This window comes from Embiotoca jacksoni, unplaced genomic scaffold, assembly GCF_022577435.1.
Source record: "Embiotoca jacksoni isolate LCO1_2020_lvr unplaced genomic scaffold, fEmbJac1.0.p SCAF_6, whole genome shotgun sequence".
Classification (NCBI taxonomy): domain Eukaryota; kingdom Metazoa; phylum Chordata; class Actinopteri; family Embiotocidae; genus Embiotoca; species Embiotoca jacksoni.
This window is the reverse complement of record NW_027185414.1, coordinates 12,039,393-12,063,896: the sequence shown is the minus strand read 5'-3', so window position 1 is coordinate 12,063,896 and position 24,504 is coordinate 12,039,393. Positions and strand designations below refer to the sequence as shown.

The window sequence follows — 24,504 nt, the reverse complement described above, 5'->3', positions numbered from 1 at the left end:
GGAACATCACTAAAAACTGAGCTCGCACTGCTTGTTTTCATGTGTTTGACAGGATTTGTTCCAGTTTGGATATAACTGGCACATAGTTTCAGGGCATTTTAGTACTATTAAAAATGTAATCAGATGTGTTTACTCAATCTGCTGTGCTGTGTTGTGGGAGGAGATTCAGGATTATGGACTGGTGTCTTTGTCCCGGTAGGATTAAGGCTCTGTAAGGAGATCACAACATTAATATTTATACACACCGAGTAGATATGGACAGACAGAAGGACAGCCAGGCTGGAATACAGCACTGTTACATTATAGTACATGGATAAACTAATATTGAGACAAAAAAAAAAACATTCACATTATTTTGTGGTAGATCGTCCTCTATATGTCGTCACCAAGCTCGTTTTATGTGGACTGAATTCACTGTCAATTACATATATTAAAAATGCAAAGGGGCACACTTCGTCAATATTACATGTTACATAATGACAATATGGAAGATTGACTAGAAATTGAATGTTTTATTGACATTAAAAAAATGACAGCACGCATGTTTTTTGCAGTAATTTCACACGAAGGCATTGGCCGACTATAGATATAATTACAAAAACAATTAAGCTTTAAAATGAATGAATACATCTGTGCACAAAAAATAGCCATAGTCAAAAGGCACCAATAGGAACACATCATTATAGAAATCAGTGATGGCGTGATTAGTGTTAATCAAAACATTTGCCAAAGTATTTTATCTGTACAGACCCAAGACCAGCAAAAATGTCATGTTTTGAATTTGTGTTGTGACATCTTAAGTAATGTGTTGTTCAGGTAGACTTTGACGGCGTTGTGTTTTCCTCATTTCTAGACTAATACTTTTATATCTCCTTGAAGTGACTTAATTATTTTCTGTAAACACCATTTACTACATTTATAGAAACAAAGACCTAACCAAGAAACATTAAATTCTGGCACGTACCTGTGAAATATCAGAAGAGAGCTAGAAATGATGGCCATTGATCCAAAAAACGAAAACAAAATCAACAACAATAAAAAACTGGTGGCACATAAGCACACAAATATAGTATAACATACATCCAGCAGTAGTAATGAAGCTACATTAACAGTACAGTACATAAACTGCCTGCCTACCTCAACCTGAAATTACCATGATGCCTCCCTCTTGTGTCTTGGGAAAAAAAACAAACAGTAAGAGCAAAGAAGGGACATCATTCAATAAAGCACTATGTCACAGTGCAGTGTGTGTGTGTGTGTGTGTGTGTGTGTGTGTGTGTGTGTGTGTGTGTGTGTATGTATGTGTGTGTTCTGGTTTTTGCAGGATATTAAAAAAAAAAAATATTTCAAAGTACTTAGCACAGCCAGAATTTTCACGAAGTCCAAGAATGATTGATGTTGTTTTTACATACATTATCATGATCAATAAAGCCATGATTATTGCAAAGATTGAGAAAAATCAAATCAATAGTTTTTGTGTGTGCATCTGTATGCTAAATTACAGGACATTTGTACACAGTGTATCTGTATGTAAAAGAAGGGGTGTAGTGTTCTCTTACATTTAAGCAATAATGCATTTTATGAAGGAGGAGGGTAATAAACTGGCGTATCGGGGTCACACACACTGAACCCAGATGACTTGTCAACACCCATGAGATTGTCCCAGCCTCCCTTAGAAAAGGTTTTCACGGTTGCATGTTTCTCACAGTCCAGGAGGGTGAAGTCAGAGTGGAAACAAATCTCAATCTGCCCCAAAGTCTGGACACCAGCATTCTTTCAAAAACACAAAACATACAATTTAACAGACTTGTCAGTCAACATTTGAAGTGCATCTTAAAAACAGCTATACCTGACAGAAAAAAAATGAACCTGAATTTTTGTAAAGTAGGACCGCGCAAAACGCAGACAAAAAATATATATAATTAAGATTTCATTATTTAAATAAATTTAGGTTTTTACCTTTGATGGATGGGCACATTGGATTTTAGGTTTGACGCGGTAGAAGTTCTCGATCACTCCCTCAATCTGAGAAAGCTACAAACGAGACACATGGGCGACGATGTGAGGCAATAGTTGTGACCGTCATTATAATGAAGCATAATACTTTGACTATACAAATATAAAATAAACTTACAGTGTAGTATTTTTCAGAAGGGGTGATGTCAAACTTCTTCAGGATGCTACAACAACAAACACAGATTGTCATTGGAGACTGTAAAATGTTCATGTCTTTATCCAGAGCAACTTAAAAAAAACAAAACATGAAAGACATTTCATGAACTAGACTGTGGATGGCAAACACACGGAGAGTTAACAGTTTAATCAGGAACGTTCGGTCCATACTAAGAACTAGACGAGGAGACATCGTTTCTGAGGAAAGAGGTGTGTGCATATGTGTGAGTGTGAATAGTATTCTGTACCTGTCCAAATCCAATTTATGGTACAGTTCCAGTGCCTTGCTGAAGTATTTGTGTTGACTGTTCAGAGAATCGGCTTTGGCTGCACACGTACCATGTTTGTGCCACTCGTACTTCCTGTTGAAAGAGACGGACAGGAAAAGTGGCAATACGTTTTACTATTTTATATCCAAATTTAAGTCCCGGATACACTGCAATATATGAAGACCGATTGTATCTTGATTTTGGCTGCACCTAAATTATGTGCTGGGACACGTAAATGAAAAAGTACGGTGCACCATCAATGTACAAACTTAGTCTGGAGCCCTGCATACATCTATACGCTCGTACAAATGTCAGAGCTGTTCAATACCACAATCGGTACTATTCTACAGTAATGTAGTAGTTCCTTATGATCAATATGCATAATTTACATATCCAATTCCATCTGAGGATGCATTGACTTAACAGAGAACCACATGCAGCTGCAGTCAAGGAAGAAAAAAAGTGGTAGTGGTATACGGTAGTACTACAGTACATAAAAGTAAAAAAACAACCGTCTTAAAAACATTTATCGGAGAGCTTGATAGAACAGACATACCAGAATCCAGCAGAGGAGGAGTTACGCAAGTCAGGCCAACTCTTCACCATGTCTGGTCGCAAATCCTGAAAGCACAAACACACGCAACAAAAAGTTGGTTTTATCTGTCACTGGATGGTTTACTGTACAACAGCTGGAGAAAGGGATGTAGACAATATATGTGTTCACCGTCTCAAAGTTTGTTTACGCCACATTTGTCTGCTTTAGTTTTGTCTGCCTGAAGTTGAAAAGAGCTTTTCCTCTCGTTAATCTGAAAAAGAAAGCACTTCTTGCGTCCTTTCCACCCGGCTACATGCCTCATCTCATTGATGCAAATTGGTGTCCAGTTTAAGTTCCACTTCAATAAATCGATATATTTAAGACAGTCACCTTTATGAGTTTTACACCTAATTATAAAAGACACTCAGTGTGAACAGTGTTATACCTCTATTTCGGAAAAGTTGAAATGCCATGATGAATTGCAGTCAATCCCTTTATCTGGCCTGAAAAAAAAGCAAAGATTCACAATTTACTCAGAGAAAATAAGAATGAGTTAAAACTGGTATCTTAACAAAGTGACAATGAGGAGCTGTTTCGCCACAGTTCCCTAAATAGTGACAAGAAGGTAATACATCCCTGTCGTCATTTTCACAGTTCTGAGCTGGATTTTCCTTCTTCCACTGAATATATTTGACACAGTATGTTGTTGTAACGCAAGTTCTCAGATAGTACATTTACTCGCAGACAGTTTTCTAAAGTGCTAAACATTTTCTGTGCTGACAAAGAAAAATATACACATTAAACTGATTAGAAACCACACGCATACACTCACACTTACCAGAGTCCATGTAATGTCCAGTAGCTAATGTTGGGATGACAGTGTTCCATCTGAAAATTACACATTTTTTACTTTAAATAAAATTCCTTTTGAATGAAAAAAAACCCCACAAAATAATACAAAGCATTTTTTTTAAAGGTTTTAATTAGCGATGGTTTAGTGTGTGCACCCAAATGAACACCCCAATCACATTGAAGCTAAAGTATGTGTTGCATATTTGTCTTTTTAGTGTCATCTACCAAAAATAAAATTCTTCCATTATACACTAAGGAATTTCACACTGTAAAGAAGAAATTGAGAAGATTTGTGCCTTTGAAGAGTTACATATACACACAGTTGCCAGTTTATTAAGTACACCTATCTAAAACTAATGCAGTCAAAGACAGCAGTCATGCGATAAGCCATATCCTCTTTAAAGTTATAAGGTTGTGTTATACTACTGGATGTTTATTATTTTGTCCAACCCACTTAGGTCACTGAGGGTCACCTTAGAAACAGAAACAACTTGAGGGAAATGACACCCTGAGAAAACGCTAAAAAAAAACCAAACTAACGAAGAACTTCCCATTCTATCCTCAATGTGGTCAAATCAAACCTATTCTTCCAACGTAATCAGGCATGTGATTTACAGCCACATAGCACTCAAAGGTCTGAGCCATCAGAAAGCCCCTGAGAAAAAGTGCTGTTGAAGCTTATGGAAACTGTACACTCTTGTAACGTCGACCCGAATGTTGCTCAATCAGACCAGACTTGTTGGCACACAGCCGGCCTCACGACTCAAGAACATTTAAGGATTACGTCTTCAGTCAGTAATGAAGTGTATAGGTAACGTTCTGGGGCTCTTAAATTGGATGAACATGTTGTCTAACAATAACAAAAGCACGTGTAACGCAGGTGCTCGTTGTGGTGAAGCGACAAAACTGAAGTACTTACTACGAAGGTTAAAGCTTCTCTATGCAGAACATGGGACAATCTCTGGACTTTTTGATCCACCCGCGTGCTAAACTAACCCTTAACAATAAGCGCCTGCATTCCCATTTTCAAATGTACAGAAAACCTTTTTAATCCATGACTAGCCAGCTTTGGTTAATGGTGTATTATTGGACCTAACCAGGCATAAATCAAATACTTTGGAAAGACAGTGATGTGTTAAGAATGGACCAAAGGAAAATATACTTAAGGATCCTCAAAGTAAAAGATGAGGCCTTCGACATGATAACCAAAACCCTACTAATCAGTGACAGGCAGCTGACAGTGTAGATGTTTATCATGATGAAATGAAGACAAATGTTCTTGTGGACATTTAATATTAATCTAACTATTGATGGTACCAGGGACTTGAGTAGCACATTATTTAAATAAATAATTTGGAGTAAGGAAGGTTTCAAATATCTTATCGCCCTACAAATGAAGGAATGAGAAGAATATATAGAAGCAAATCTGGATCTTGTCCAAAGAATTTCACATGGTCCTCTCCGATAGTAAGAAAGGAATACATGTTATTAATAACATGTGCTTCTGTGCTATTCAAGCAAAGGCAATCACTGATTTTATTCATTACAACTGCTCTTTTCCACTGTAATTGTATTCTCTGAAAAAGCCCAAAGGTATATTCAAAAAGGTCAAAATGGTAAAATACAATAAATCAGTCACTTAAGACAGAAAGAAACTCACAGAACAGAAGGTGGTTGGCCAATGGTGGGTCAGGATCAGTTTGGTCCACATGTGGCTGAAATAATAACACATTTATTAATGGAGTTGTCTCTTTTTTTACATAAAATGACAATGACACACAATTATCTAGAGAACTCTATGTTGAATACTATTAACTATTGCATATATCCTATGTGTCTATTATTGTTCTGTACTTACGGCGGTGAAATCAGAAATGCAGAGGACAGTGCTGCTGTTAGGCAGACCAAAAAGGGAGAGGACAACAACTTCATGACTGACCTAAAACAAGAAAATAGATGAGTCAATAAATAACATCTTCAAGAAGTCAGTAGTGAACATTAGAAAAAAAAAGAGGTCTTTCCAATGTCCCCCATTGACGTTTGACGTCAATCTTGAACGTTGAAAGAACATTTTTAACGTCCACCGTGGATGTCAGTTTGACGTCAATGTTGAACATGGTTAAGACATCTTGTTTCAGCGTCTTTTTAAACTTCCTCTAAAGATGTCCATGTTCAATGTCGAAAAGACGTCTTTTTTTCAAACTTCTTTTCAAAGTCCCCCATGGACGTCCATTGGACATCAATCTTGAACGTTGAAACAACATCTTTTTTCCAACGGCTTATACTATAATAGCGGCATAAATGAACAGAAAATGACATTTAAATAGTTCATAGCCATTGACACATAACACATAACTTGTCAAGTAACAGATCATGATTGTGACAGCTCTAGTCTAGAGTATCCACCCAGTAAAGACGTGTCTCTGTGAAGAATACATTTCTGTGATGGTGCAATTTGATGAAACTATAAGTTCCCAAAAAAAAGAAGAAGATTATTGACCAAGAACACAGGAACTCGCACAAGCACACTGTGTTTGTCAGAAGTAGAAAAACAGGTAGTGACTTTAACCAGAGGAAGTAAGTGGTCACGAAGATGCTGTGACAACATAATTATGAAGTCAACAAAAAAAAAATCTTCCCCTTTATCAAAAAAAAAAAAAAAAAAAAAAAAAAGGCCTATCGGGAAATGCAGTTGAAATCTCTAATTAGAAAACATCTCACCTGAGCTGGTTTAGTCAACAGTAAGTTAACTCATTTGTGACGGAGAAGACAATTCAAATGATGAAACAATCCCCACTCCGATGAAGACATGTTTTTCGCAATACAACATTTTCAGTTTCAACAGTTCATAGTCATGCTGGAAAAAAATAGCCGATGTCCAACAATAACAAGTCAACATAATAAGCGGGATGAAATAACTTGTATGCGAGTGGAACTAACAAGAGATGTTAAGTCTGATCGGTCCTGGTCGGTCAAGCACATATTAAACTAACTTAAAAGTGAACCAACAGATGGTTTGAACAAAAACGTGACGTTTAAAATGGCCTACCTTAATGCCGGAAATGTTGGGAGCAAAGACTCAAAAGTTGTTACACAAACGGCGAGCAGCTTCTGGTTTGGAAAACTTAACTGGGTTAAAGCACTAATACAGCAGACAGTAAACGAGAGAAAAGGGAACGGCCTGTTGTTTATGTGCTGCAGCCGCTTCACTACCTGCTTGTTGGCTCAGCCAATCGTGAGCGCCGCACATCATACGTCATCACGTGGGAGAACGGGTGGCTTCATTTATGACCGGGCACCCGCCGGCTGCTCCTTGTCCTGAAGTCTTTCAGAGAAACTGTTGGCTATTTCGAAACCACGTTCGCCGATTTAACATTATTCCATTGTCCCTTTCAAGACAGCTTGCGCTGCAGTATACTACACAATCTGTGTAAGTTTTAATACTTTTAAGACTTGCCAGAATTTGTTTAATGTTACACAAGAAGTTTCTTTGTGGAACTGTTGCAGCTTTACTATTCACTAACTATTACAACCTGAGACACTGAGCTATATTGAAGACAAATAATTAAACACCACCACACAGGCCATGTTTTCTAAGATTTGAAAGGAAGGTCAGATTTATTACAGAAATGTATTCTAATGAACACCCTTTTTTTTTTTTTTTTTTGATGATATGGAGGAACATATACCTGATGAACAGCTTAAGTGCTGAGGCATCAGGCTTTGGAAAATTTGTGAGGTGTGTTTACAAGATCAAAATGGAGACTGCTGTACTCTAAATGGCCTTTAACAGAAACAGTGAACATTGCAACCTTTTCTTTACTTGAAGTAAAACATTCAGTGAGATTTTTCACTTTGTGAAATTATCTGCACTACCCATTCATAACTCAAAGCCGATTGGACGTGCCTGACATATTAAATGTATGAATTGCCCAGAGGCTCCTTTTAAATAATGGTTCATTATCGTCCAACAAGTAAAATTAAGAGTGTCAGGAGAGTAAAAATGAAATAATAATTAATCTTGCTCCGTTCCAGGGACTGAATATCAAAAAGTGTTGCCTGGAAAAGTCTAGATTATATAATAACCAATTGGTATAAACAGAGATTGGTCATACCTTCACTCACATGTTGTCCTGTCTCACTGTTTGCCAGCACCATAATGAACTAAAATAATCTCTGAGCGTTGGCTAGACCAACAGAGGGCTCCTTTTGTAGCAGTGGATCAGTCCTGTGTTTTACCACACATGAACAAGGCCAAACAGAAAAAACGAAATCAGAGTTTCCAACGGTGCACAGTAGTACAGTGACTCCTACATGAACTAAATTAAGTTTCTAAACCTTTATTTTATGTAGGACAATCAAGGAATAATGAACCAGAACTGAAAAAGTTAACGGTGTCCTGTGTCTATATTGTTTTGAATGCAGTAGTTTGCCCTGCTGACGCATCCCTCTCGCATCTTTTTATCTCCAGAAAATTAACTTAACATCAACTTCCTCAACATTCTGCTGCACAAGCAGATAAATCAAATGGGAATACAACTGTTATTACTGACTTCAGAGGTTAGAGGGCAAAGGTTAGGGCTGGTTCACTGTCTGCTTGATTGACAGTTTTGGGGGCATTTGAAGATGCTAACGTAAAGAAAAAAAGCTAACCTCATGCTTTGAATGTACTTTATATTTCAAAATGATTAAAAAAATGTAATGCATACATGACATTATTTGGAAATAATCTTGCTCATGTAGCTTGGTTGCCTTCTTTCACACTCTTCTGTTCATCTAGATCACTCACACATCACACACTCCTCCCCGATTCACCACCCTGCCAATCTGTCTGTCTTTCCTTCTCTCAAATGTAACTCCATGTTGTCCCCTCATATGATTATGTCTCAGATGTGTAATGGGTTTCACAGCTCCTCCACTGTGTCAGGAATAGTCAAACTGTAACTGCAGCTACTGTTATAAATAGGCCATGGCCAAAGTTCAGCATGCGACACAGTGTCTCAAGACGTTTCTAAATGTACATGGAGAAAGCCCTTAGTGAGGGTCTTCAGTGTCGGCTGTGCAGATAGATGTAGTACAAGATATATGAAGCTGTTGCGACACCAAACTCAAAACTGATTTTGAGAGTTTTAAGGTGCATGTTGTATGAGCTCTGAAATGCTGTTTGAAATGTGTTTTGTTATTCAGTAACCATGCCATTGTGGTATGGAGGACATTAAAGTGAGCAGCTGACTGTTAAAGTGCTACTTGAGAAAGCTCACCCTACTGCTGCCTATTCTGAGCAGCTAAAAATGCTGCGAGCAAATGTGTGGTATTGCCCACCCATAACATCGTCATGTTCAAATTCTCTGCATTGTGTGGGTCAGCGGGTATACTTGAATAAGCAGTTGTTTAGCGAGTGCTATCACATGCCAGAAACTAGCAGTTGGGCTGACAAGGCTTCCACTAAAACTGTAATGAATAAACCTTGTTAATCAAATAGTTCACTGTTACTAGTGGCCACGAGTCTTGAAGGATACCGGTTATATATAGGCAGCTCTCTCTCCTTATAAGGCCTCGGGGAGAGGCAGGTGGGGGACGGTTGGAGACGGGTGGTGGTTTTGTTGGCCTGGTACTTGGTTTAGGCTGACTCCCTGTGGATTCAGGCTGACAACCAAAGTCACTGCAAAGGAAATCTCAAGGGGTAAGAAATTTCATTTTGAGTTCTGTTTTCTAGTCTTATCTCCTCTGTAGCCTCAGCCTTTTACTCAATATTTGTTTTAAACCGAAGTGTATCAGGTGGGGTCAGTGTGATGGAGAGATAGAGAGCAGATTAGGGCACAGCCAAGAGATGATTCATGTTCCTTAGCCAGAGCTAATGATACTTAAAGTGATGAAAGACATCACACAAGAATTATTAAAGATGTGTGGTGATTCAATTACAATAAGTGAGTGGCCAACATAGGGCTCTTTTTAACCCTCTGTTGGCCACGCATTAATTAGTCATTTGTTTTGTCTGGGAAGAGAGATCCCGACAGCAGCTCTCTGTGTGTTTACCATAGTAACACCCATTGATCAAAATATAGCACGGACACACAGTTAGAGTTGGCAAAGACACTTGGTTAATTTAATATTTGTGTAAAGTTATAGGATTTTTAAATGTGTTGTCATGTTACAAAAAAAAAACAACAGCCATTTTTATTCCATTGTGATACCATTGCCACTTGTTAATGTGTAGGAAGTTTTTGTATCTGAATAGAAAAAAACAATAGGATCAAGCTGCAGAATTTCAGAGATTTGTACAGTTATGGCTGAGAATTTAAGAGGTTTACTGTTAAAGATGGAGCGGCTCGGGTGTCATTTGGCAGGCTGCCGGAGTAACAGAGGCAGTGAGGCATGGGACTGATGGGAATAATATGACCTGCCTGCAATGACCACTTTCCCGAGGGCAGTTGAATTTGATGCTTCTTTAATTTGGAAACACACCACCTTCCCATGTCTGTTGTTTTGATATTTTATTATTGTTATGTCTAGAAGATGCTACATAATTAAAATTAAATACCTCACACGGCTGAAGTAACACTTGAGTGATTTTAGCAGCGTAGCTCAACAGCAGTGTCAGACAGGCTGGTTGGCTGATTGTTAAGTAGGGTGAAGAACATTTTCTGTGACCAGTAAATCAACTTTTGGCTTTTTCATAGTGCAACCTTTTCAGGGGAAAATATATGGAATGTGAAAGGGCACAAACTCAAACATATAACAGAGCAATGGGCATTTAACTGTTATTATTGACTTGAGGGGTCTGAGGTTAGAGGCCAGGGGTTGGGGCATAATGCTTTCATTGATTGACAGTTGTGGGGCATTAGAAGTGAGTTAAGCATGAGTTTGGTGATAGTAATAGTGACATTGACTCTGACGAGAGTATATCAAAGCTGTGGAAATAGGAATATCTCTGCCTGTGCAGCACATCTCAATAGCTTTCAGGGTTAAGTTGGGCAGGGGGGGTAGCGTCAAGTTTCATCTGAGCTTATTTCTGGTCTCTGAGGACTATGAGGTGATGTAAGACAGTTATCCTCCACTGTATGTGCATGATGTAAGACAAAATTATGCTCCTGCTTTGGTATCTGTACTTTGGGATGCAAAAAGAGCATAACTCATTTGAGAATGCTGGCATTGGCTAAAAATAAAATACAGTTTTAAGTCATTTCAATATGCAGCAAATTGACAAATGATTGACTGGTGAGAAGCTCCAATGGAAGACTTATACAGTTGCTGAGTAATTCAGTTTGTTAATATTGGAGGTTTTCATTAGACTGCTGCCATACAGCAGTGAGCAAGCCAAATAATGTGTCTTTGATGATACATCTGAGGAAGCTCAGCTGTCATCGGACACATGTATGTGTGTGTGTGTGTGTGTGTGTGTGTGTGTGTGTGTGTGTGTGTGTGTCTGTGTTTCCCCTTCTTCTTTTAAATTTCAGTGAGAACATTTGTTCATTTCTATCTGTTTCTGTTTAAATTTGTATTGTTTCATTCACTTAATTTGTCGACAAAATATCAATATTTACAGTCCACCACTGCTAAATAAACATGCTATGAATGCTGGTGCTGAATTTAGACCTGTCAAATTGTCGGGGCAATCTTTGGTGCAGCTGCATTGTCAGTTATTGTTCGTATCAATTACTTGTCCAACAATAGTTGATGTCCCTGCCTTTTGTTTCTGTGTGTGTGTTGCTGGTGTCAATAAATCATTAGTGTCACCTTGTCAGTCCTGGAGCTGCCAGGATGCTGTGTTTGTGTTTGGATGTGTGAAAGTGTTTCCAATTCCATGTGTCCAAATTCCAGGAGGGCTTTTTTTTTTTTTTTTCTTTTGGCAGCGGCGAGTGAATACTAAAATAATGCTGATTATTTTTGCCACACATTGTTGTCATTAATATACTCTAAACATTGTTCAACAACAATCTCTTCCCCTCGTCATTAGACTGCATCTGATTTCAGGACTGTCTTCAACGATCCCTTAGGGTTGGTAGCCCTGTTAGTCTGTGTTGATGTTTATGGTCAGACTTGTAAGTGATGACCTACAATACTTTGTTACCATGTGAGTCTGTGTGCTTGTGTGTTGCTGGTCCAACAGGTCAGTATCTACAGTGTCATCATGTCAGTGTGGCTGAAACGTGGAAATTACAACCATGAACACCACCACAAACAGAGCAAATATGTGGTAAAAGAATACAGCAGGTACAGGAGACACTATAATTAAAGCATTCATGTAGGTAGTCCTAATATCAATACTAATTGCAGTATTTTAACAGTAGTAAGCTTTCCTCCAACTGAACCTGCTAATACAGTCATATAAATGGCTTACTTCAGACTTACTTCCAGACCAAACTAACACTGAGATGGCCAAGATAAATTTGAAAAGGGTTTCGACAAGGTAGTATTTCCCTCGTGATAAAGAGTCTGTCTGAACATTCAGGAAGGTTTTGATGTACCAGTTAAAATTTTAAATGTTGCCAAAATTGGATTGGCCTTACTCATTTTATTCTCTTTTTCTTTGTGATTCTATAAAGTACAGGGAGTATCCCTAAACTTAACTGTAGAAAACTGGCGCATATATTCTGAAAATTGTTGTCCAACACTATCAGTGTGTGTGTTTTTATGAGTGTGTGTGATTTAAAAGGAGTAACAAGAGGTACTCAGGCTGCTGTGTTTCATTCTTTACTTACCATATTAATCTTATTCTTTTCTCTTGTCTTACTTTTACTGTTGCTCACTCAGTCTTGCTTTTTTTAAATATTTTTGATGATATGCACCCATCCAGTAGAGAATGAGGACTACTTTATACGTTTAACAAAGTGTTCACTAACAATTTTAATGTAGTTGTGGCAATGCTACTCATATGGAGCATCTTTCCTAACTGGTTTCCATATATTTTATTTTGTGGCCTGAATAATTGTATTGACTATTGTGTGCACAAAATGATGACTTTCCTACAGATGAGAACAATTTCAGGAACATTTGTACAACTAAAGGGAGATGACGTCATTATATTCAGCTTCAAGTATGCCCTTCTTTGCTACCTAGGTGACCAAACACATGTAGGCTATTGTTTTCACATAGGTTTATGCACTTTCCGCTGTAGAAGATCACTAAAATTTGCATTTTACTTGTTTTGCCAATAAGAGACAACCCACAACATTTCAGTCTGTTGTTTTCATACCCCAACCTGCCATCCACTCAAAACACAAAAACCAAGGCATTACTTTTGGTAATGAAGGACAACCTCGTCTCCCTCTCTTAAAATGACGCAAAGCTTCTCCTGCCCTAGCCTCATCACAGTAGCAGATCACTTTCTGGTCTGTAGGGCACTTCTGGTGCCAGTGGTGAACTTACTTCTGGCCTGAAGGCTTTTTGGACAATAGTGATGAAAGACACAGACTCAGAGCTTCCTACTGCTAGCTCTGTATCTCCTGCTGATAATCTCCAGCTCAGCCACAAGGCTCCTGACAAAAATGGTACTCCAAATGGAGACCAGTTGTTGTCCTGAAGTAGTTAAAAGTTACAAAAGCAACAGATATTTAATTGTAAGTTAAGAAATATGGAATAAATTACAGTTGTCTCATACACAGCATGGCCCTCAATGACACAAACTCTCCAGAGGGCACAAGCTCAGACGACCAACTTAAACAGATGTTGAGAAGCAAGGTGAAATCCTGTTCTTAAAAAAAAAAAAAAAAAAAAACAACTTCTCAGTGTGGTGCTCAATGCTCTCTTATGTCAGCTGTGAGCACGCAGAGAAAACTTTCTTTAAGGTTGTTGTCTCTTCTCCCCTCACAGAGAGGTCATAGGTGAGTGTGTCTTGATAGCCTGTTGTGTGAGGTCAGGTTCAGTCAGGGAGGCCTGGTTTTTCTGTCCTGCATTCTTTAAATAAATTTGGTTCATACTGTTTTGTCTTACATTACTATCCTGGAAGAGGTGAAAAGCACAGGGCTTCACTCCCTTAAGCTTTTAAGCCTGTTGGAAAGAAAATAAAACCTTTGAGAAAAATCTGTAACTACACACATATATCAACTACAGGCACAACTTGTACACTCGTCAGAGTGCCACTTTTTAAGTCTTTTTGATGCTCGGTTGGGGTACAGCAGTTTATGATCCTGAAAGCTGGATTTGGTTTCAGCACTGATTGATCAGTACTGACTTTACTGTTAATTACCAATTTTACCGAACTTCTCAGAAGAGATTAACGAGTACTCCTGCAGAGCTTGCTGGAGACCACCATCTTTGCTCATATAGGTTGTAATATATAACTTACATTTTTCGGCTGAAAAGCATTTTCATAGCTATCTAAACGGAAAGGTAACAAGTAAAATATAATTGCAAGCTCTGTAATGCACTGATTCAAGACTGGATTCAGCCTGTCGCACATATCTGAGAGACAAAACAAACGTACACACAGCACCACACTAAAGCTCCTTTGGGGCTTTCTTCTTTTGTTTCTTGGATGGGCAGGCACAGATAACTGCTGTCAATGTGCACTATGTGTCCTCAATAACATCAGACATTTTTGACAAAGTTATTGCTGTGGCGCTAGTTGTGGTTACTGTAAATGGTATATCAGCATGGATGCACCCATTCGTAGGGGAATAATGACATCTTTAATATTTGTAACCAATTATCCATAGTCTCACAGTATTATATAAGAATTTACTCAATTTTCATCTTAAAGGTAGAACTCTCTTTCCCTAATCTGTAAGTCAAACTAACTTACTGTTTGTCTTTAGCTCTGAGGCGATGGAAGAACGATATGAGCACAAAACACAAGCTCGCATCCAGCAAGTGGTAAGAAACAATTCATTCTTTTTACCCAGTGTTGCATATTAACTCTGAATGAAAACTAAAAGTTATTATCAGGTATTCAGGCGAGTTGGATTATTATATTATAATATGGTATACTCCGGTTAAGGTTGTGTTAAGGCGATATGGAGAAGTGTGTGACAAAGAAGTATACTGTACATCATTCAATTGTTTAATATGACTTCATATCCCTATTTTCCTGTTTAGGTAAGCACAAAGATGGGGGGCAAATATGTGCGTGAGGAGCCCATGATCAGGGGACCACAGTTCCTGGTCAGACTCAGATCCCACACTGTATTTGAAAACACTCCAATCAAATTCTTCTGTACCATTGAGGGCTTCCCTATGCCTATTGTAAAATGGTGAGTAAGAACTTAAAACCATCTTGTTTAACATGGTAATAATGGTTACTCATCATACTACAGAAAGATAAATTGGCCAATCATCTCCCTTACTTTTCTTCTTTTAGATAAATAAGTAACTTGACAGAAGAAAGGCACTTAGTTACAAATACATAGCCTGTTACAGTCAGCTATATATTTGCTCTTTTTTAGGTATAAAGATGGTGTGATCCTGGATATTTCCTCTGGAAGGTATTTGGTTCAAGCCAATGGTGGAATCCATTCCCTGGAGATCCCAAGGTACAGTCCACCAGTTGTACTCAAAGAGGAGAGTTTACTAATCAGGAGAGGTTTGATAAAAGATGACATTACATTGCATGGCGTCAATTGTATTGATCTATTGTTTTTTAAGATTTACCCAGAGTAGGGATTCAACATTAAGGTATCTTAGCGTCTGCACTAAATTTATGCATATCCAATGTAAAATTACTGGATTAACTCTTAATTGTATCCTGTATTCTCATGTGCACACACAAACTTTCAGGGACCATGATGCATAATTGCACCAACTGTAGAGCAGTAACAGTTTGTAGCAATATAATCAACTATTAAATGTAGAAATGCACCATCTAAAGAGAATAAACTGCAGACTACAAGCTGATGTAAACAATGTAGGTTGCACAAAACACAGTTTTCCCAAATGGTTCATCCAGTAAGGACATTAATTTACCAGCACAACCAAAACTAATGTGCAAATAGTGACAACACTACCAAATACAGAAACAATGCAGTGGAGATCTTTCCCAAAGACTAAAAAGTGTGAAACAAGACTTATTGTTGCCATGGTGACTCATGAAGTTACTAAAAGTTATTATTCAACAATGATGTTGGAAAATGTTTAGTTATTGTTTTTTTTTTTTTTTTAACTTTCTGATGACATGATTCAAATATTATTCCAGATATACACCTTTAACCCTGCAGCGTTTCAGAATGTTTTTGTTTTTTTCAATTTTACAGCATTGCTGCGCATGTGAACATGTTTGTTTTCTTAGTTTGCTTGTTTTGTCTATTTGCACGTCTTTAGTTATGATGCAGTGCATTGACTTTCAGGCCTACCGTACTGAGATGCCAATTATCTGGCTCAAGAAGACATTGTGATTCATCAGAACATCTACCCTGTTAATCCCAACAGGATCCACACACAAATGCAGATCATAGATATAGCGTCAGAGTTAGCTGCCTGAGGTTACAGTCAGGAGACCAGAGCATATCCCGCTTTCCCTCCGGTCTTTGGAAGCTCAGCTGTTCAAGTGCTGACCTCAGTGCTACGTGATACTCCAGGATTCTTTCAGTCATCACTCTTTCCTTGGATCCAGTCACCTTTAACTCTCTCCGTCAGTTACTGAGATATTACTCCTCGTCAAAAAAAAAAAAATACTCCTTAACCTCATCACCCTCCAAAGTGGCCTAAAACTCTTAAGATGAAATGATTGATTTCCAATTACACGGATACTAGTGTGTGTTATTTTTTGAATACCGGAATGGTCAAAATGACAGCTACATCGAAAGGCTTGGGATGGTATCCAAGTTTTAAAAATAGACTGGAAGAACTTTAAGGATGAATCTCTTTTGAATTACAAATTACCAGCAGCTTGTCATATTTTTAAGCCAGGCTCATGACAGGAGAGAAAATGCAGAATCCCTACCCCCCAAGCCGCTCCGCTCTAGATCCTTAGACCATAAAACTCCAGTAAATCCCCCCCACCCACCCAACCCCCGCCACACACACACACACACACACACACACACACACACACACACACACACACACACACACACACACACACACACACGCACACACACGCACACGCACACGCACATGCACACTTTTTTTTGGTATTTGAAGTAATTTCTGAATGCTACAATGATTCACAATAATGATACCTTTTCCTGTTCACTCTCAGCTTTTTTCTGCATCTGACTTACCACTAATAATGTCAGAGTCATCTTTTTCTGACAACATCAGCCTATGCATTCTGCACAAGGTGAAATTCCCATGTCAGATGATCCTGGTGTAATATGAGGTTGAGGAAAAGTTGGCGAGAGGAGCATCAGGGTGAGAGACAGATACAGAGAGGAACAGAACGACCAAGAGACTGGAGGATGGAGAGAGAAGAAAACGAGGATTGGTCTTTAATCCATGAATGTGTGGCATTCAGTGACAGTGAGACAGAATCATGGCTTGCCCTCTGAGGCATTTTCAGTGTTTCATCTGCATCTCTCCAACATGAATCTCTCCAACATGAATCTTAGCATGTAAATGCAGTTTTATAAGCTGGCACCTAGCTCGGTATTACCAGACTCTAATTCACTACGTGAATAGATAGGCTGTAGCCCTGTTCCACTGGGGATTGTTTCCAGTCATTGCATCCTTGTAGGCATAGACCCCCATATAGCAACCTTTAACCAATCAGCCTTGACCACAATACAATGTATGGTGTATGCTGAAACTCACCAAGTTGTAAACAACAGAGACCCTCCCCCAATGTGGACAGTAAATGACATTGCGCCAACATGTAGATCCAACACTGCTGCAATTGTTGGATCTACATTTAGAAACAAACACTTGACTTCAATGTGATTGCAGTTAGCCACCCCTCATTGGTTGCTGATTGGTCTACCCTTCAGAGTGGCTGAGCAAACCTTCATGCGAACAAGGTTTCCAGACTATAATCACAGCATAAACTGAAGCTGTGAGCAATAGACGGGTTGAGCCAAGCTAGTTGGCACCCTAGGAGAAAAGAGCATAATACTAGATAAATTCTGATTTGCCACAGTGAGGCTTGTTAAGATAGTCGAGCATCGGTGGCCATGTGGCTCTAGATGAAATAAATCAACCTCTTATGTAAACATTATTTTGAGGAAGCTTGTCAATCACAGTGTTGATGACTTCACTATGATATACATTTCACAGCAGTCAATCTGACTGTAAAAGAAGTGTTTTTGTGAAATATATTCACATAGAAGAGAAGATTAACCATAGGTCTTGCGGCTTCAAGGCAAGGCAAATTTATTTGTATAACACATTTTAACAACAAGGCAATTCAAAGTGCTTCACATAAAACCATTAAAAGCATCAAAACATAAGGCAATTGGGCAAAGTCATAAGAATTGTTGGTTCAGTTGTAAGTGTGGACTGGTCGCTGCTGCGCCTTTTCTGCTGCTGATCATTCCTGGCAACATAATGCACTCGTGGGGAAAATTGCTCATTGGTGCTTTGATTTCATACACCTTGTAAGAGCAAATCCACACTGGCATTACTTAGTCCTGTCAGAGCAGATCCTCATGGATATGCAGTACATCTGGTATTTAGGCATCTTCCATGTTTTCACAGATGACTGTAAACTACTTTAGACTCACATAAACACCCAGGGCATTTAGACTGTGATTTATAAGGTTGTTATACAATCCTAGACCACAGTTTCATTTACAGTCTAATCTGATGGCTGTTACAATATCGTTTGATGAAAAAACAATTGTTTGTGAGATTCCTGACCTAGAAACTTTTGTTATTTGTGTTTTATAGATGCTCAACTGATGACACAGCTCAGTACACTGCTGTGGCTGGTAACATCCATGGTCAGGCCTCCAGTCAGGCCTCCATTGTTGTTAAGAGTAAGTCATTCTATCCGATGACCTAGTATCTGTGGTGCGATTCTTATCATTTGTTCACGTCAGGAAATGCTGACTGGCACGACGAATGCATTCCAACTGGATTTGTCAAGTTCTAAGTTTTACTGCCAATTGCAAGAGGGTGTCTGTGGGGTCAATAAAAGTCTTGAAATATCTTATGTCAGGGTCTTAAAAATGACTGGAATGCCTTTTTTACAATTATTATTATTGTATCATTATTATTAGGTCACATGTTTTCCATGAAAAATAATAGCTCTTAACTCTTAAGTCAAGCTGTAAACCAACATTTAAATGACCAATATTTCTTTATTTTCTGAATATGATACATTTAACGATAAACACCATTCAGATCAACTCTGATAGAGCCACAGCTTTGTGTTTTCACCTAAACACTTCAACTTTAACTAGAATCTACTAAAAACTCGTCATCATATTTATTATAGGTACTTGGATCTAAAACCACACAACTATGTATTACCATCTGTCTGCTTGCTTAGTTTCTTTACCTTTATTGTTAGGGACAACTGGCTGCTGCTCATAATGGGTGACTTTTGTCATGTTTTTTTTTTTAATTGTGTAGGGTACAAGCAGGAGGAGGAGACCTGTCCGTATGCATGGTTGCCTTTTACAGGTAGGCATCAGATTTACCTCCAGCTCCCTTCAGCTTTGTCAAAATCCGTCCAGAAATGTAAAGCTTTAATACCGCTAATGACTACTGTTGACACCAATGCTAAATATAAATAAAATCTCTCTTTCCAAAGTACTGTAGGAAGCAACAAGCTGTTACCACCAGCCTCATTCCCATCTCGCTCACATTTCTTTCTCTTCCTTCTCTCCCAGCTGCCATGCTTCCCCAGATCCATTACACTAAAATCAACATTACTTTTGTGGAGAGCTTTGGCCCTGTGTTTGCTAGCGAGGGAGAATCTGCCACTCTGTCGGCTACCATGACCCTGGAACCAAACCTGGCCAACCTGCAGCCTGAGGCACAGTGGTATAGAGATGGTAACTGCTATAAAGTAGCACGTTATGACAATGTAATTACCCCGTAATTGCTTTTAATATATACTGACTGTCACTGTGACTGCCGGACCTAATCTGGTGGACATGCAGTCAGAGGCACAGCAGTGGAAAAATGGGGATATTTTATGGACACTATTTTTTATTACTTATTAATTTTACTCAAAGTAGTTTAAGACTCTAGTAATATACCCACAATTGATGAGCAGTTTTATTTTCTGTGTCCGTACTATAACAGCAAATTGTACTACTTGAATTTTTTATTTGCAGAATCACTATATTCAGTCAGACCTCATATATGATTACAGAAATATATTATTTCAGCAACTTCTATGGAGATTAATAAGAACCATGCAGTGCCATTGCCCTGTCTCTTTTCTAGACACTCGTTTGTTTGACTCTAAATGGGTGAAGATTGAAACTGGCAGAGGAGTCACCACCTTGATTCTTCCAAACCTCTTCAAAGATGATGAAGGCCTCTACAAACTACGCATGGTCACGAAAGGAGGCACTGCAGAACACAGTGCATTTGTGTCTGTTACAGGTGAGTTGGATGATCAAACAGTCCAAGAGAAGATCATTAAAGACAAAACATCAAGCTTTTTTTTTATTACTGATTTGTTGTCAACATAACAATTGCCTGCTTTAACAATTTGGGGATTTTAAAAAACTCAGTAACTATACTTTAAAATATTACTAGAATCATTAAAAACTACTGTTTACTTTTTATATGGTTACTAAAAAAATGCCATAATTTTCTGTCTAGATGGCCCTCCCCCAGTCCCTCGTGCACCTGGTGCTCCTATGGACCTCAAGATCCACGATGCCAATAGAGACTATGTCATTGTGTCATGGAAGCCTCCTAATACCACTACAGAGGGTCCAATCCTGGGATACTTTGTGGACAAGTAGGAGTTACTGATATAAACACCATAAACAGATAAACTGACCAACATAAAGACAAACTGATTATTGTAAGTCATCACATCGAGTTTGCTTCACTATTCTGTACAAATGAAGGGTTTTTGTCTCAAGGAAGAGGCAACCCATTTTCACAGTTACAGTTCTTTGAGTTATTCTGTTTCTGACATTTTAACCTCTACACCTTAAACTCAATTGACCTTGAGAAATGCTTGCACTGCTTGCTAGCTGCTAGTTTTCATATCTTTTAAATGCAACAGTCCACCTTTTCTTCTCTCTCAGCTAAGGAAGTCCATTTCCTGCTTTTGTAGTTTTTCTGATGTGCACCATAATGATCAGACATGTTCTCAATGCAGCTAATTTTGTTGACGCTTCTACACTAAAACAATTACAAGCTGCTGTATTCTCATGTACTGATCGATACTGATTTCCATCAGGGTGATAGCATCTTTTTGTGTCAAGCCTATCCCCACAAAGAAATAGAACATTCACAACTTCAGAACCTCGTACACATAACTCTTATCAATAACAAAATATCTGCTATGAGATAATGACAAATATCACCAATGTTTTGTTCCCCAAACTTGAGTACACATTAAGTTTTTCTATGTGCATTTAACTCCTCTTGTCTTTGCTTTCATTTCTCTTTAAACATTTTTAGATGTGAAGTTGGAACTGAAAACTGGACCCAATGCAATGATCACCCCATAAAGATCTGTAAATATCCAGTGTCTGGGCTGTTTGAGGGACACTCCTACTACTTCAGAGTTAGAGCTGTCAACTCCCACGGAATCAGCAAAGCATCCCGCATGTCTGATCCCATCGCTGCACTGGACCCCACTGAGTTTGAGAGGCTCCACGGTGGGTTTAACTGGATTAGCGCAGAGAAACGTCATCCCTTACTTTAAAAATCACATCGTTTTGAAGACTTAATAAACGTATCCTGTAGTCACTGAATTAGTCATTGCTAATTAGGTGTGCTTGGATGGATTTAAGGTCATGATTTTGGGCATTAAGTTATTCAAATTGTTTATTTTGATACTCTTTTTCATTGACTTAAAAGCAGTTAGCCAATTTATGAATAATATCCACATAGTATTCCAATTAACAGCTTAGTAACACTTACTCTAAGAAAAACAAACAAACAACTGGCTTGTCTTTTTTTGTTTTTATATAACTATGTGATAACTATTTTATTGTACACTACTATTTTGTTTTGGCTAATCCTATACATATAATAATGTAATATAATAATAATGTATCTCAAGAAACTTCACACTTAAATAAAAAATAATATAGATTAATATGTTTTGGAAAAGAGTTGTGCAGTATGATGGATACTGTATCATGATTGTAAATTGTTTATGCAGATTTGTAATTAAAGTCTATTTTAAGTTACTTCAGCATCAACCTAAAGCAAGCTGATGTCTTTTATCTTCCTGCAGCCAAAAAGCTTGGAGGAAAACTGGATGTTGTGTCTTACCATGATGAAGTTGAAGGTGGGATTTAAATTATAGTTAAAACACATATTGATGTGTATTACAACACAAAATATATGTAATATTTATAATAATCTGCATGTATGTCTTTGTGTTTCTGTGTAGCTGATGGAAAGCCCCCAGGCGCTCCATCAGGGATTTATGCCTCAGAGACAGACAGGACATATGTTGTTTTGAGTTGGAAAGCCCCAGCATATTCCAGCAAAGCTCCCATGTGGTACTACCTTGAAAAGGTAAACAAGCAATGGCCTTCTGTCACCACTTAATTCAGTACTGCTCCATACAGTATTAATATACACCTCCCAACAGTAGTATATGGTTTGAATAAGTGGGTTTGAGCTGTAACTATTTGTCAATTAATCCATTAGCTGATTGACAGAAAATTAATCTTCATGACAATAATCTGAACTTCTTTTGGATGTGGACTGTTTGTTGATAAAACAAGATGTTTTAGGCTGCACTTTGGGCTTCAGAAACATTGACTGACATTTTTCACAACTGCGAAAATAATCGACAGATTAATTAATAATGAACAAATCATTATCTGCGGTCCTAAAGTGGAAGATCATACTTTCTGGTGCTGTATTTGGTGCAACAGAGTTATTTTAACTTCAGAATATTTTATTTTATGTATCTTTTGTATAAAATAACACATAGAAACAAGGCAAAAAGTGAGCATGATTGCTTACAAAACTAATATCTGTTAAAAAAAATTCTCTGTCTTTCTGTCCCCACAGAGCATGGTTGGCAGTGACGCATGGCAACGTGTTAACACTCAGGTCCCTATTCGATCTCCTCGTTATGCCGTCTTTGACCTGGCAGAGGGCAAACAGTACAAGTTCAGAACCTTGTCTGCCAATATCTATGGAACCAGTGAGCCATCGGAGCCAACCGGAGCTATCCAGACCCAGGAACTCAAAGGTCTGTTTAGGGACACTTTCTTTTTACTGTTACACAGTTCAACAGTGGAATAAATACATTATTAAGTGTATTTTTTATGATTGTAAATTTTTGTATTAGCTATTTCTTACTGTCTGCAGGCGTACCATCTGCTCCCGGTCAGGTGATTTCAACAAGGGAATCAGACACTTCTGTCCTCATCCAGTGGGCTCCTCCGAAGGAACCCAACAATCTGATTGGTTACTACATTGACCAATGTGTGAAGGGGTCCAAGGACTGGACCTCAGCCAATCACAAGCCACGCAAAGACACCAAGTATGTTTTCAAGCAAACAAAAAACACACTGTAGTGCTCAGAAATACGTCTTTCTTTGATTGTTGGTTATAGGGTATGAAAGCTATACTCATGTGCTTCGCATGTGATTCTGTTTCTTCAGGTTTGTGGTCAGTGGCCTGACCAAAGGAGAAACCTATATGTTCCGTGTCCAGGCCATCAATGAGCTGGGTCTTAGTGATGAATCCCAGGAGTCTGCACCTCTGACTGTCAAGGCTGCCCTTAGTCAGTACTGCCATATTTGTTGTCACTATTTCAGATGATAATGATGTTTATCTGTTTTTCTCCCAGCACAGGGGAAGTAATTTTGAAATAATAGAAATGTTAAGGATTGAAATTAAGTACCGTTTTTTTTAGCCCAACCTTCTGCTCCATACGACGTTGCAATGCTGAACTGTGACGGTCATTCGATGGTTCTGAACTGGAAGAAGCCCCTTCACTCTGGAGGCACGAAGATCAAGGACTATTATGTGGATAAAAGACGCAGTGGAACAACTTTGTGGAGGGAGATTCATATCCCACCCATCACAGAAAGAGTTTACAAGGTACAGTAATTTAGCTTTAACTCTACATGCTGTCAGTAGTTAAACTTTCCTTAAAACATCAAAAAATCTGGAAGACGAAGCTCCAATTTGCATAATTTGCATGTAACCTCTTCCTTGATACCACAGCAAAGTTAAGTCAGATATTTAGTTAGATTTAACAATGGTTTGTTTGCTTTTCCACAAGTATGTGGGTCAGGTTGGATTGCTAGATATTTAACATTTCATGCTGTTTTTTTCATGCAAAATAGGCTTGTGTGAATTTGTAAAGTGGTGTGCCAATTTTGTTTACAATAATGATGTGACTGGGATGTTAGTAACCATAGTAACATTTTATTGACAGGTGGAGGGCTTGACAGAGGGAGCAGTCTATCAGTTCCATGTGTATGCAGCCAACTTGGCTGGCCTCGGTCCAGCTTCCAAACATTCAGCCGACTTCACGTGTGATGCCTGGACTATGCCGGAGCCTGGTTAGTAAATCTCATCTTCTGACTGACTTGGTCAATTTCGCTGACAAACTCTAAAATAAGCATGAAGCCTCTACATGTTTACGTCAATCATGCCACACATGAAGGTTTTATCCACACAAATACAAAT

General features: G+C 38.4%; 2 protein-coding genes across 3 annotated transcripts in view; one reads left to right on the top strand and one right to left on the bottom strand.

The window, feature by feature from the left end:
* Positions 1-497: 497 nt before the first annotated feature.
* Positions 498-7,045, bottom strand: rnaset2 (ribonuclease T2). 2 transcript variants are annotated; one of them, XM_069174345.1, is made up of 11 exons: positions 6,878-7,045; positions 5,687-5,767; positions 5,489-5,543; positions 3,815-3,864; positions 3,422-3,479; positions 2,998-3,062; positions 2,421-2,534; positions 2,135-2,180; positions 1,960-2,034; positions 1,560-1,773; positions 498-1,174 (listed from the first exon to the last, which is right to left on the bottom strand). In XM_069174345.1, the coding sequence occupies exons 2-10, from the start codon at positions 5,758-5,760 to the stop codon at positions 1,579-1,581; spliced, it is 732 nt and encodes a 243-aa protein (XP_069030446.1). In that variant the 5' UTR covers positions 5,761-5,767; positions 6,878-7,045; the 3' UTR covers positions 498-1,174; positions 1,560-1,578. The 2 variants fall into 2 exon arrangements, with proteins under 2 accessions (XP_069030446.1, XP_069030445.1); XM_069174344.1 differs by having other exon boundaries at positions 498-1,773.
* Positions 7,046-9,405: 2,360 nt separating this feature from the next.
* myom2b (myomesin 2b) overlaps positions 9,406-24,504 on the top strand; it is a 34,994-nt gene continuing 19,895 nt past the window's right edge. Inside the window, exons 1-18 of the mRNA XM_069173583.1 lie at positions 9,406-9,511; positions 11,939-12,042; positions 14,586-14,643; positions 14,866-15,020; positions 15,213-15,299; positions 18,586-18,674; positions 19,273-19,323; positions 19,533-19,697; positions 20,095-20,256; positions 20,479-20,620; positions 21,295-21,494; positions 22,079-22,132; positions 22,238-22,365; positions 22,870-23,053; positions 23,173-23,347; positions 23,469-23,590; positions 23,723-23,910; positions 24,251-24,377. Coding sequence (XP_069029684.1) covers positions 11,960-12,042; positions 14,586-14,643; positions 14,866-15,020; positions 15,213-15,299; positions 18,586-18,674; positions 19,273-19,323; positions 19,533-19,697; positions 20,095-20,256; positions 20,479-20,620; positions 21,295-21,494; positions 22,079-22,132; positions 22,238-22,365; positions 22,870-23,053; positions 23,173-23,347; positions 23,469-23,590; positions 23,723-23,910; positions 24,251-24,377 — 2,170 coding nt within the window. The 5' untranslated portion in view covers positions 9,406-9,511; positions 11,939-11,959. The remainder of the gene's footprint in view (positions 9,512-11,938; positions 12,043-14,585; positions 14,644-14,865; positions 15,021-15,212; positions 15,300-18,585; positions 18,675-19,272; positions 19,324-19,532; positions 19,698-20,094; positions 20,257-20,478; positions 20,621-21,294; positions 21,495-22,078; positions 22,133-22,237; positions 22,366-22,869; positions 23,054-23,172; positions 23,348-23,468; positions 23,591-23,722; positions 23,911-24,250; positions 24,378-24,504) is intronic.